The sequence below is a fragment of the Hydra viridissima genome, unplaced genomic scaffold (genome assembly GCF_058129835.1).
Source record: "Hydra viridissima isolate aposymbiotic clone 2 unplaced genomic scaffold, HvirCarnegie_v1 scaffold_1, whole genome shotgun sequence".
Lineage (NCBI taxonomy): Eukaryota > Metazoa > Cnidaria > Hydrozoa > Anthoathecata > Hydridae > Hydra > Hydra viridissima.
This window is the reverse complement of record NW_028324300.1, coordinates 15,040,640-15,053,469: the sequence shown is the minus strand read 5'-3', so window position 1 is coordinate 15,053,469 and position 12,830 is coordinate 15,040,640. Positions and strand designations below refer to the sequence as shown.

Sequence of the window (12,830 nt, the reverse complement as noted above, 5' to 3'; positions counted from 1 at the left end):
ATTCTTCTCCCACCTCTTGCAATTGCTTTTGCGCACTGCACTTAATAACACGCATAGTCTAATGCTCATCTCAGAAGAAGCTGGCTCCTCCAAAAAAACAATATTGTCTAACTATTGGTTTGAGTTATTATCATCACAGGCATCAACTACAAATTGTAAACAGTTTTTCTGTTTTAGATGTTTAAACCCAATCCGCTGACAAAGATTGCTAAATAAACATAGAATATTGCAGTACTAATTAGGCCGTTAAAGTAAAAAAGGCCAAAAGAAGGAAGTATGCTATTTTTCAAAAACTTAAAGAAGATAGAGCTCCTTTTACTGTATATGCTGATTTCGAATCGATGATAAAACACTTTGAAGTGTCAGCCAAATCCAGTAAAAACGTAAACAAAGCAATATCAAAAGCATCTGATTCTAGCATTTGTTATGGCATAAAGTATTTTAATAACAGTCTCTATTCTAAAAAACCTGTTACTTCCACTGAAACAACTAATGATGAAGATGTAATACAGATGAAACTTTAGAGCAAGATAGTAAAATTATGACCAAATCAAACAAAAAAGGTAATATTTTTAGAAAACAAAACTATTTAGAAAAGAAGGATTTTGAAAGTGCAGCGAAGCGGATGTTTGCGTGAGTTTACTAAAACTGAAGAAAAAGCAAGAATTCATTATCACTATTCTGGAGAAAACTAAGAAAAAAATGAGTCTCTTGAGAGTTCAGCAATTTTTTATGTATATCGGCTTGAGTTTACTCACTAAAAGGATGAAAAAGTAAGAGATTATTCTTGCTAATACTGGAAAACTTAGAGGAGCAACCCACAACTCTAGCAATCTTAACTTATCAGAATCTCAGCGGATATGGTAGTCATCTTTTCATAAAGAAACTCGGTGAAAGAAAAGGTGATATCACATGCACACCTAAGAAAGATAAAAAATGTATACAGTTTATTGATATTTCTTGCTAGTTTGGCTGGTCTAGATAAAAGTCTTGATAAAAAAAGGTTTTAAAAATACTCTAAATTTCGTCTCAGACAAATATGATATTCCTTACAATCAACTCAACGTTTTAGTCTCGGCTGACGTTTGTGAAAGTTTCAGTGATGTATTTATGAAAGCATGCACTTTAGATCCTGCATGGTGTTACGTTTCTCCTAGACTGTCTTGGAATGGTGCTCTTAAAATAAATAAGTATTCTTTGTATTATTTAGAAGAAATAAAACCATAAAAAATGTATACGCGCCCTTTCAGCTTTTACGATAAAATTGTATCCCAAAGGAATAAGTCACGAAGAGCGTTAAATAAGAACTTGCACCTTGAAGTCTTTTTTTTCTTGAAGTAGGCTTGGAACATCCAAATGGACTGCAAGACGTGCATTGTGATTATCCCTAAGCCCATGAGTGATTAAAAGCAAATCACATTAAAAAATCTAAATACCTAAGTTATATGATAAAACTGTGTTCTTCATTGTGTATCCATTGTGAACCATTCTTCAACTGTGTTATTCATCATGCTTGTTTAAAGCAATACGTATGCATGGGTACGGTGATTACAAAAATATGAATGGGAGTAAGACTCACTGAGAGTGATTGGCTCAAGTGATACATTGATCTAATTGCTGATATAAGGTCAGAAGTTAAAAACGATTTTGAAAAAGGTTTCTTCTAGCTTATCACCAATGCTGCTTTTGGAAAAACTTTATGAAGTAGAGCAGATATTAGATTACTTAATGATGAAGTTAAAGCAAAAAAACAAGCTGCCAAACCAAACTTTAAACACTGTGACATCATTGATGAGAATCTAGCCCAGTGGGCATCGACGTCAATCTTACGTCGGTTCGATGTTAGTTTTAGGTTAGCGACGTCGCCAACGTAAATTCAACATCGCACCAACGTGAGAATGACGTCGAAAATTAACATCGAGTTGCGATGTTAAATCAACGTCAAAACGACGTAAAACATCGCGATTACATCGTGATTACATCGCGATGACATCGCAATGACATCGCGATAACATCGCATATTAACGTCGATCCAACTTTCCATTTCCAACGTTAATGCGATGTCGCACTCGACGTCGCCTAAACGTTAAACCAACATCGCCGTGCCCACTGGGAGTAAACATATGAAAAAGACAAAAAGCCGGTAACGAATAATTATACCAAGGTTTTTGTATTATTATTTTGAGTAAGACTTTAAATGTTTGATTTCCATTATAATTTATGAAGAAAAAGTATGGGGAAAAAGCATAAGTTATGCACACAAGGAAATAAGTTATGCATAAAGCTTTAATCTATGTGATACAGACTGAAGATTTTTATAAAGATCTAGCTGAAATTGTTGCAATTGGAATTAACATGAGTGAACTTATGCCTAATCACCTATGCGGTATCAAAACTGCATTCAATAAAAAGGTTAATAGTATGTTCAAACATGAAGAAAAAATCGTTGAAAAAGGTATATTTTTAAGTTCTAATTTTTTTCAATATTTGTAATGGTTAAAACTTGACCATAGCATAACGGTTGAACATATGATTGAAAACGGCTCATGCTATGACATCTGTTTCAATTTTTTTTTAATGGTTACATTGAAGCTTTTGTTGATGGTTGGGGTTGGTTGTTGGCTGATAATTTTTGAAATTTGCTGCAAAAGCAAAATTAATGGTTAAATTGAAGTCTTGCTTAATGTTTAAACATTCGGTCAAAAAGTTTCAAAAATTGCTGAAACATTGTGTAAACCAGTGCGTGCTTGATGATGTTTAATAATTTCATTTCATTTTATTAAATAGTAATTTTTAATTATTTGTTTGACGAAGCAAGTGTTTGTTTTTCTTAACGTACCGCATTTACCATGAAACGTCGTTAACAGCTCCATTAAATTTGTCGCGAGACGTATTTACGGGTTCCATTAAAAATGTTTTGTAATGATCTTTACATTACCACCTCAATTATAAACGTATATTTTTTTCTTTCTTCTATTTAACACCTTTACCATTCACTTTTTCGCAAACATTTTCTTTAAAAAGTCTAAATTCGATAGCAAGTTATTTCGAACGTTGTTAAATTTGCGCTTAAAAAAAACTCATGACTTATAAAAACGTACGCTGAAATAACATCGTACGATGTAATATTTAAAATCTCGCTCTAAAAAACTCATAGCATATAAAAAAACATACGACGAAACATAACATTCTATGATGAAATATAAAATATCATATGACAAAATATACTTGTAAAGTCTGCTATACCAATATATTCACATTTTCAAATGATGCTGCATCGGATATCTAATAATGCATTAAATTGTAATTAGTTGTTTTCTGATATTTAGGTTATAAAAAAGTGTTTCCTGTGTGTGTGGTGTGTGTGTGTGTGTGTGTGTGTGTGTGTGTGTGTGTGCTTGCGGGTATGTGCAGGTGTGTGTGTGTGTGTGTGTGTGAGTGCGTGGGTGAAAATGAAGAAAGTTATTTCGTTTTTGTTCTCAATAATTTGCTTATGTTTAAAATTTTTATTTAGTAAATAAGTGTAAATTACTTTTTAAACGATAATTCGTTTTGTGCAGGATCTGTTGGCGTAGATAGAGAGAGATTTTTTACAGCATGTAATTTTTTGTAAACTTTTTTTTGTAATTTTTAAGTAAAGTTTTATATATTGTGCTTCCCGGTGCAGATAGAATTGGGTGTACCCCCCATACTATACTCATTCTATGTCTAAAAAAAACCCTTGTGATAATTGCTTTAAAACTTTTCGGTCACCGGTCATATACTCAGGTCACAATTTTTAAAAATCACTGATCTCAGAATAATTATTTTGAGACAAGTGGAAAGAGCAATTATGGTTTCGCCCACTGATCACAAAATAAGAACTGGATATGTTTCGTGGAGGTTTTCCGTAAAAGACTAATGCTTTAATAATACATGCAATCCAAAAAAATGTTTTTTGAAAATTTATTTAAAAATTTACTTTTTTTTGTTTAACTAAATATAAAATCTCATTGCGGTAGCCGTTAAATATTGTAGTCGTATACGTCGTCTTATTTCAAAAACAGATGGCAATATTCCCTGCTTTTTACAATCAAATGAAATGAACATCATTAAAATACCTTTAACTAAATATTTGAAGGGGTCCAAAAAAAAAGAAATTAACAAATGAAAAATCAAACCAAACACCACGTGATGAACGCGTTGTGACGAACACGTTGTGACGAACACGTTGTGACGAACACGTTGTGACGAACACGTTGTGATGAACACCAATTAATGACTACTTCTTATTGAAAAACAGTTTTGCAATATTAGTAAAGATGACAAAACCGAATCCATACGAACTATTTTCATGAGATCAACACTTCCTTCATTCGCCTTGTCATCAGACTTGTAATGGCTGCAAATATTTCGACTTGGTCAGCTTAAAATTTTCATTTGAAAAAGCTGTTGGCAGTACCATCAGGGTTTTCACCATTGGTAGTTTAAGTTTGATTATTCACATAATTATGATCACAAAATTAATGCAGGTTTTTATGCAGATTATTAAATCTACAGTTTCATGCTAAATATGGCAAAAGTAGTTTCTACAGTCTGCAGTCTCTTTACATTGTCTTGAGACTAATGATCAAAGAGTTTTCAACTATGCAATACGAAGTAGCTCCTCTCAACGTTCATCGTATTGAACATGAGCTATCGAAGGACAGGAGAATCAATCAGTTTCCCAATTTAGTTCTTTTCAACATCTTTCTTCTCTCATCTCTCATTAATCACAAATGTTTTAGCATACTTTCAGTACCTTGATGAATTCTGAGCTCCATTTACTTCCGGATTTTTAGGGTTGGGAAGCAAAAGTTTTATGATCATAGAAGATCCATTCAATTTTTTTTAATAGGTGAGAAAAAAAGGAGACAGTGAATGAGAATTAGAAACTAACGGCAACCTCTTATGCAACCTCTACTGCAACCTCTACTGCAACAAAAGTCTTTCTTAGAAAAAGGAACATTGATTATTGACAATTTAGACCATTTCAGCAAATTTAAGAAAAAAAAAGTGGCGACTGATTTATAAAGAATTTCGTTTCGCTTTGCCGGGTGTTTCATCTAAAAAACACCAAAATACTTTGATAAATATTTTTGTGACAGGTAAAAAGATTTTAGTCGAGAGAAACTAGAACTAAGCTCTTTTTCTTTTTTGTAAAAAAAAAAAAAAAAAAAAAGATGGTAAGATATATGAAAAAAAAGATGATTTATATGTTTTGATAACCCCCATGTCGAATATTATAAAATTTCCAATTTGAACACTCTTGCAAAATATTAAAAAGATAAGCTTTTTTAAAAATTTATGAAGATTAAATTTTTTTTTTTTTTTTTTTAAACTGATCTTCTCTCAGAAAGAAAAACCTGCACATGTCCGTTAGTCGGTTTTCGATTGCTGAGTTCAAAACCGCGCTCAAAATGACAGCTTTAACCTGTGCAGTACGGAGGGGTTTAGAACCGTGCTTTTATGATCCTCAACCACAGTGACTGCTATTTAAACTAGATAATTCATCTTCTCATTTTAAAAAAATCAGTTATCGCTATATATTTATACTAACTTTTTTTTCTTTTTATTTAAGTTATTACACGCTAATTATCTGGGGTAATAAAATATAAATCCGCATATCTATATTTATTTGGGGTAAAAACAAACAAGTAAAAAGAAATATACGAAGGAGTGAGTTTCGTATTTGATTATTCATCCCTTTTGTTGTTAAGGGTGCATGAACGCTGTAATCAAAATAACGCTTAAGTGAAGACTTTGTGTACCTTATATCTTAAGTAGAGGTGAAAATCAGATTAACCCTACTAGAAAGTCTTGGAATAAGTTAACTTTACTAGACTTGAAGTGTTTTATGGCCAAACCTACAGATAATCTTTATAGGTTATTTTCTATTTACTTAAAAATAAATATAAGTATATTTAATAAACTTAAAAACGTAATGTTATTTTCAAATTATTGCAAATGAAATCAAAAAATAAGTTAAGTGAAATACATACACATTACATTTATGTTTAAATTGTGGATTAAATATTCCCATCATAGTAACTCTAATAATCTTAGAAGTTTGGTTGTTTAATGTTGTCAATAAAAATTTTATCTACACATTTAGTTATGCTTATGTTACCTGTTATATCAATTTAGATCCAGATTATACTTATTTAGTTAAATGTTTAGATTTTATGTACATACATACATACATACATACATACATACATACATACATACATACATACATACATACATACATACATACATACATACATACATACATACATACATACATACATACATACATACATACATACATACATACATACATACATACTTACATACAATACACAGACATACACACACGCACACACAAATGCTTAGTATTATTTTATATTATATATATCTAAGTTGATATACTTTAATTTACAGCTTTGATAAAGTTCAATGGGGTGCAAGAAATCTAAAGAAAATGATACCTTATCCAAGCCTCAAGTTTTTAGTTGGGATCGAGAAGATAGACCTGATCCTAAAGATTTTACAATTGCTAACATAAATGGCTCTATTTGTGGGCGCTTGCCTGGTACAGTTAATGGCCAGCAATTCATTATCCAAAAGTGTACAAATAGTTCAATATATATTTTTGACTTTTCAGCTATGGTGACCATTGATGATTGTGAAAACTGTAAGTTTTTTATTGGTCCTATAAAAGGTAGTGTATTTCTGCGGAATTGTAAAAATTGCCAGTGTGTTATAGCTTGTCAACAATATCGAACTAGAGATTGCAGGAAGATTGATACTTTTCTCTTGTGTGCTAGCCAACCTATCATTGAATCATCTAGTTCCATGCGTTTTGGGTGCTTTTCATATTTTTACCCTGAACTTGAACAGCAGTTCAAACAAGCAGGTTTAAGTGTTTATAACAATAGCTGGAGTTCAGTTTATGACTTTACACCTGTTCAAGATGGTAATAATAACTGGAGTTTTTTACCAGAAAGTTTGTCGCTTGAAACGCTTATTCCTAAACCAGATAATGAAATGTTTGCAAGCATAAGTATTGCAACAGATCAAAAAAAGAGTGTTGTACCTGTTTCTAGAGGAAAGAATAGTAAGAGATATGATGACTCCTGTTTAGTTGTATTTTTTGCAAAAGTAAAAAAAGATTGTAAAATTTTATTAGAAAAACTTCACGAAAAAGCAGCATATGACTTAGTACAATCAAAGGAAATCAAAATGACTGCAGATGATGCTTCTCGAATATTTAAAGATGAGAAATACTGCAAACTAGTTGCACAGGGTCCTCTTGTTGGTTTAGAGTTGAATGGAAATAACATTATCACACAAGTTGAGAGAGTTTTAGAAGAAATATCTGTTAGCTTGAATGATGTTTATTTAACTCGTGATCAGAAAATAGCTAAAAAAGATATAGATGCATTTTATAATTTTGTTGATATGACTATGAGTTAAGATTGTCAATCAGAATGTTTCTCTAATTCTTTTTCATTTCCTTCTTTTTAAATATTTATTTTAATAGTCAAAGTGATTTTAATTAAAGTACTCTACTAGTTGTAAAAATAAAGTATTAAAAGTATATATAGCAAAAGTATATATAGTATGAAAAAAAAAAAAATTAAACAATTTTATAAAGAAATTTTTTTTTTCTACGCATCAACTAGAGTTGGGGCACTTCCGATATAACTTCTGATATTTCATATTTCAATAGTATCGGACAAAAAAAAAATACCGGATTATCAGAACTAAAGTGTGTTTTGAACTATCGGACTAGCAACATTCGACTTCTGATATTCGGTAGTTACCGGTCTAAGTAAAAACATAAAACAACCATCGGACTTTGATTATCAGATCAGTCCAAATTTTGTATTTCAATATTTGTACTTTTATGAGTTAATTTTTGTAAAGAAATGCAGTTTTTAAATTTTCGACGACGATGTTTGAAGCTAATGGATTTGTTCCGCAGCAAATCGAGAGAGAGGTGCATTGTTTCGATGAGTCATCAAAGACTTGGTTGTCTCTGTTGAGGTAACATTCTCACTGTGCTACCATTCTTTTAGCTTTCACTTTTCAAGGTTTTTCCTCTAAAGTAATCAACTGTTTATCATGGATGAGTGGATGCTTGTAGTAGGGTTTAGCGAAGTAGAGCAGTATGCTGTAAATCAGCAAATGTAATCATTAGGGTGAAGTAAAAATGGCTAAAAAATTATTTTTTTGAATTTCAATTAGCTAAACATTTCACAAAGTACCATGTAGTTTCGCATAAAAAAGATCGTTTTTTAGTTGTGCGTAAACGCCGATGTATCTTTGTAAAATTCAACACAATTTATATACAAGTTAATTCCCTAGGTATTCACACATATCTTTTCACACATACAATTATTTACAAGTAGGCATTCCCTAGGCATTCACACATATCTTTTCACAAATACAATTATTTACAAGTAATGCTATAAGGCATTCACACATCTTTTCACACATACAATTATTTACAAGTAACGCTATAATGACATATCCTTTACGCACATAACTATTCACAAGTAACGCTATAATGACATCTTTTACGCACACAATTATTCACAAGTAACGCTATAATTACACTCCCCCTTGGTCATAACGACCACTTCACCTCACGGACTATATCGCTCAGGTGCCATCCTTTTTCGGGTGCTTCTTCGCAACATTGGCGTCTGGTTTGTCTCGTCTTCAGGTAACACAACGCACAGTTCTTCATCATCTTCTAGATCCTCATTCGACTTGTTATCAACTCTGACGGGTCTTAGGTCGCGTATGTGCCGGGATACTTTGTCCACTTCTACCGTTTGCTCCGAAATAATTCCTGTAATTCTCCCAATTTTGTATTGAGAGTCACATCGGTTGTCCGGGGGCTTTACCCATACTTCATCGCCGAGTTTAAACTTGTTGGTGATCTTCTCATGAGGTTCATATGCGTTTTTATCGTCGTCAATTCCTCTAACTCTAATTTCGTAATGGTATAATTTATTTGCGGGTGCTGTAGATGACTTACAACAGTCTTTTGGGCTGACGTTATACCAATAAACTGCCTCGGGTATGCTGCACGGAACTCTCTTCGCCGTTCTTTTCACTGTTCGATGGCACCGTTCTGCAATTCCGTTCCCTGAAGGAACGTAAGCGCACCTGAAGCGAAGTTTAACGTTCCATTTGTTCATAAATTGCGAAAATAATGTGCTTCGAAATGCTGTATCATTATCCGTCAGAATTTCGTTTGGACCGCCTCGTTCAAGAAAGATTTCGTTTAATTCCTGAATGACACATGCACTAGTTTGGTCTTTAAGATGGCGCCATATTGCATATCGTGAAGGCCCACAGTCAATCAGGGTAAGAAAATGTTGCCCCTCATAATGAGTTATATCCATACCAAGCCGTTGCCACGTCCCTTTTACTTCGATCTTCCCTTTCGGCCACTTTATCGGACTTGGATCAATTGATTGACAGGTTACACATTTTTCAACCACTTGCCTGACTTCTTCCCTGCTTACTGATGGGTCAATTCTACGAACAAAATACAATGTTCTCTTCACACCATAATGTCCCGTGGACTTATGAACATGGTTTATTTCTTTGGGAGATAGAGAAGCACTAATCGTTCCACCTGCAGCAAGTTCAGTGGGCTTATCGATCATTTTCAGCCAACTTCCAGGCACTCGAGTAAGTACATCGGCTAAGTTAGACTCCGAGGGCACTAGTTTAATATCCACTCTGAGTTTGTATTCCTCCACAATATTCGTAATGGTCTGAAGCCGTCTTCTAATCAGCATTTCGTTTGAAGCCTTTGTCTTCAATCTAGATTTTCCAGTCAGTGCATCGGTGACCCAATGTAATACTGCTTTCGAATCAGTGCAAATATGCAAGACATTCATCTTCCAATTGAGACCCATGTTTAGTCCTTTGATTACTGCATCGAGTTCAGACATGTTTATATGTGTTGTATCATCTTTTCTTAACCAACAAGCGTCTTCGATTATATTGCCATCAACTTCGATACTCACACCTAGCGCTAGTGAACTAGCATCCACCCACACTGTTGCCTCGTTGCCATAAACATTCCAAACTCCTTTGGCAGGATCGTCGTTACGTGTTCTTTTTACCATATCGTTCACCATTTTTTCAACAAAATCGCATTGTATCTTCTCATCCCATGTTTTCGTTAGGGCGTTTGCCGTCCTTTTAACAAATGACGAAGCTACACGCAACCAACCACAAACTGGAAGATTCCCTGTCATTTTTCCACATAAAGAGAAGATTTTTCGCCTCGTTAGAGAACTTGGAATTTCACCAAAATCGTTGTCTCTCTTCCAAAATAACTTCTTATTTTCAATTCCAACTTGTAATCCTAGAACTCTCGCCCCTTCGGACACACGAACCGCCGGCTTACAATGTAATCCATACATATCCAAATGATCAAGTACACTGCGAACTGATACGATGTCTTCATTTACAAGAATATCATCAATGTATGATGATGTTCCCTTCCAGATCTTTTCGTCTTGCGATAGAACTTTGTCCAAAACTGCTTTCATTATGACGGGCGCAACGTTCAGACCAAATCCCAAACGTGTTAAACAAAACCTCTGTCCACGGAACACAACAGTTTGGTAAGCCCAGAGTTCCTCGCTGATTTTGAGTTGCATGTAGGCCGATGATAAATCAATAATTGAAATATTTTCTCCAAGCCGTCTCCAGTCTCGAAGTTTGTCAGCACATGCATCCGTGTTCGCCGTAAATGGTTCAATAAACGTGTTCAGCTCCCTGAAGTCTAACACTGGTCGCACTTTCCCTTTGTTTTGCTGCACCACTGCCATAAGTGGAACCAAACCTTTTACTGGACCGTGTTTTTTCGCTTCGTACTTTTGCAGCCATTTTTTCTCTATCCACCCTTCAATTTCTTTTTCGTAATCGTGTTTTATGCCGATGGGGATGGTATATTCAGCAATTCTATTCACCAGATTTTCAGGTTTGGTATTCCATTTCCACGCAATTATCCATTCTCTATTTTTCTTTTCAAATGAAGCTGTGAAATCCTGAGCCGTTATATTCATATCATGAACATCTATTGACAAATCGCTTTTTAAACCAAGTAAACATGCTTCTTTTTTCATAAAACAAACATCCCGCGTTGCAGAAATCGATACTCCACCAAGTGCCACTATTCCATTCATACCCATTATGAAACAAAAACCCAGCGGTTTGAAATTGACCACAAGTGCTTCCACACACACTGTATTTCCATTTGGCGCGGTGATTCGAGTTTGGCTAACACCTTCGCACTGCTGTTGTTGTCCATTTACAGTTACCACGCTAACTTCTTTCTTCGTTATTTTTGTCGCACATTTTTTATAAATGATGCAGCAGGTACACCCTGAGTCAATTAGCACATCCTGAAATACACCGTTAATATCCAAGAGCATGGTAGGTAACGCCATTATTGATTGTTTAGGGAGAGAACTGGCGCAGACGTCTTCTCCCTCACTCCGTTTTTTGGACACATTCTTGATATGTGTCCATACTCTTGACACGAGTAACACAGCACATCGCTTGACTCCCGTCTTCTACTTGACTTGTTTCGATAATTATGTCTTCTTAAATGACAATCTCTCGCAAAGTGATTGGGAAGTTTGCATTCATAGCACACTGATTGTGTTTTATCTTCTAGCAACCTCGGATCACTACTTTTCATTGCAGCTACAGCAAATTTTTCCACCATCCCGTTGTTCCGTTCCTCGATCATCAGAGTCCTTGCTCGCGCAAGTATTTGAACAGTTGTAAGATCGTCCATACGAGAACTCGATCTCAGCATTCGTCGAACTTCCTCGGGGAGCCCAGCAACAAAGGCACACGCGATCGCTTTGTCTGGTAGCCCACCAATTAGGGTAGACAATCTTCGTAGTTCTGCCAAATAAACATCAACTGCTTCTCCATGTTTCAGCTTTCTCGTGACAAACTGCTCGTAGGCTGTGAATCCATCAACGGCAAAAGCTTCAAGCAAAGCCTTCTTTATTCTCTTAAAATTTTCTTTATCAGTCTCTGTTAACTGTTGATACACTACGAATGCACCATCAGTGAGACGGAGAGGAACCACACGTGCCAGATCGGTTACACCAATTACTTTACATACCAATTCAACCTTTTCCAGCCACTCCGCAACTGACTGTTGATCGTTTCCACTAAACTCTGGAATTAACTTTAAATCAAGTTTAGTCGCCATTTCGCCGAAATAGCTTGTAGTTTCGCATAAAAAAGATCGTTTTTTAGTTGTGCGTAAACGCCGATGTATCTTTGTAAAATTCAACACAATTTATATACAAGTTAATTCCCTAGGTATTCACACATATCTTTTCACACATACAATTATTTACAAGTAGGCATTCCCTAGGCATTCACACATATCTTTTCACAAATACAATTATTTACAAGTAATGCTATAAGGCATTCACACATCTTTTCACACATACAATTATTTACAAGTAACGCTATAATGACATATCCTTTACGCACATAACTATTCACAAGTAACGCTATAATGACATCTTTTACGCACACAATTATTCACAAGTAACGCTATAATTACATACCAACACACCAATAGAACATTGTGTAAAAAATATAAAGACTTTTTTTTAAAAAAAATCTTCGTTCATGCAATCAAATGCATTTATTGTGACAAAACCTCTTCCTTTCAAAGTCATAAAAAATTACAAGGTGAAATGAGAGTCACGTTTCGACCCGATCGCCGGGATTAGATCTTAAAAAACAACGCGATCCCG

General features: G+C 34.5%; 2 protein-coding genes across 3 annotated transcripts; one reads left to right on the top strand and one right to left on the bottom strand.

Moving 5' to 3' along the window:
- Positions 1-5,745: 5,745 nt before the first annotated feature.
- Positions 5,746-7,503, top strand: LOC145188098 (protein XRP2-like). 2 transcript variants are annotated; one of them, XM_080064661.2, is made up of 3 exons: positions 5,766-5,904; positions 6,445-6,697; positions 6,770-7,503. In XM_080064661.2, exons 2-3 carry the CDS (start codon positions 6,460-6,462, stop codon positions 7,477-7,479), a joined length of 948 nt encoding a protein of 315 aa, XP_079920787.2. In that variant the 5' UTR covers positions 5,766-5,904; positions 6,445-6,459; the 3' UTR covers positions 7,480-7,503. The 2 variants fall into 2 exon arrangements, with proteins under 2 accessions (XP_079920786.2, XP_079920787.2); XM_080064660.2 differs by having other exon boundaries at positions 5,746-5,904; positions 6,445-7,503.
- Positions 7,504-8,654: 1,151 nt separating this feature from the next.
- LOC149893513 (uncharacterized) lies at positions 8,655-11,489 on the bottom strand. Its single transcript, XM_090067839.1, has one exon. The coding sequence runs from the start codon at positions 11,487-11,489 to the stop codon at positions 8,655-8,657; it is 2,835 nt and encodes a 944-aa protein (XP_089923965.1).
- Between the last annotated feature and the right edge of the window lie 1,341 nt (positions 11,490-12,830).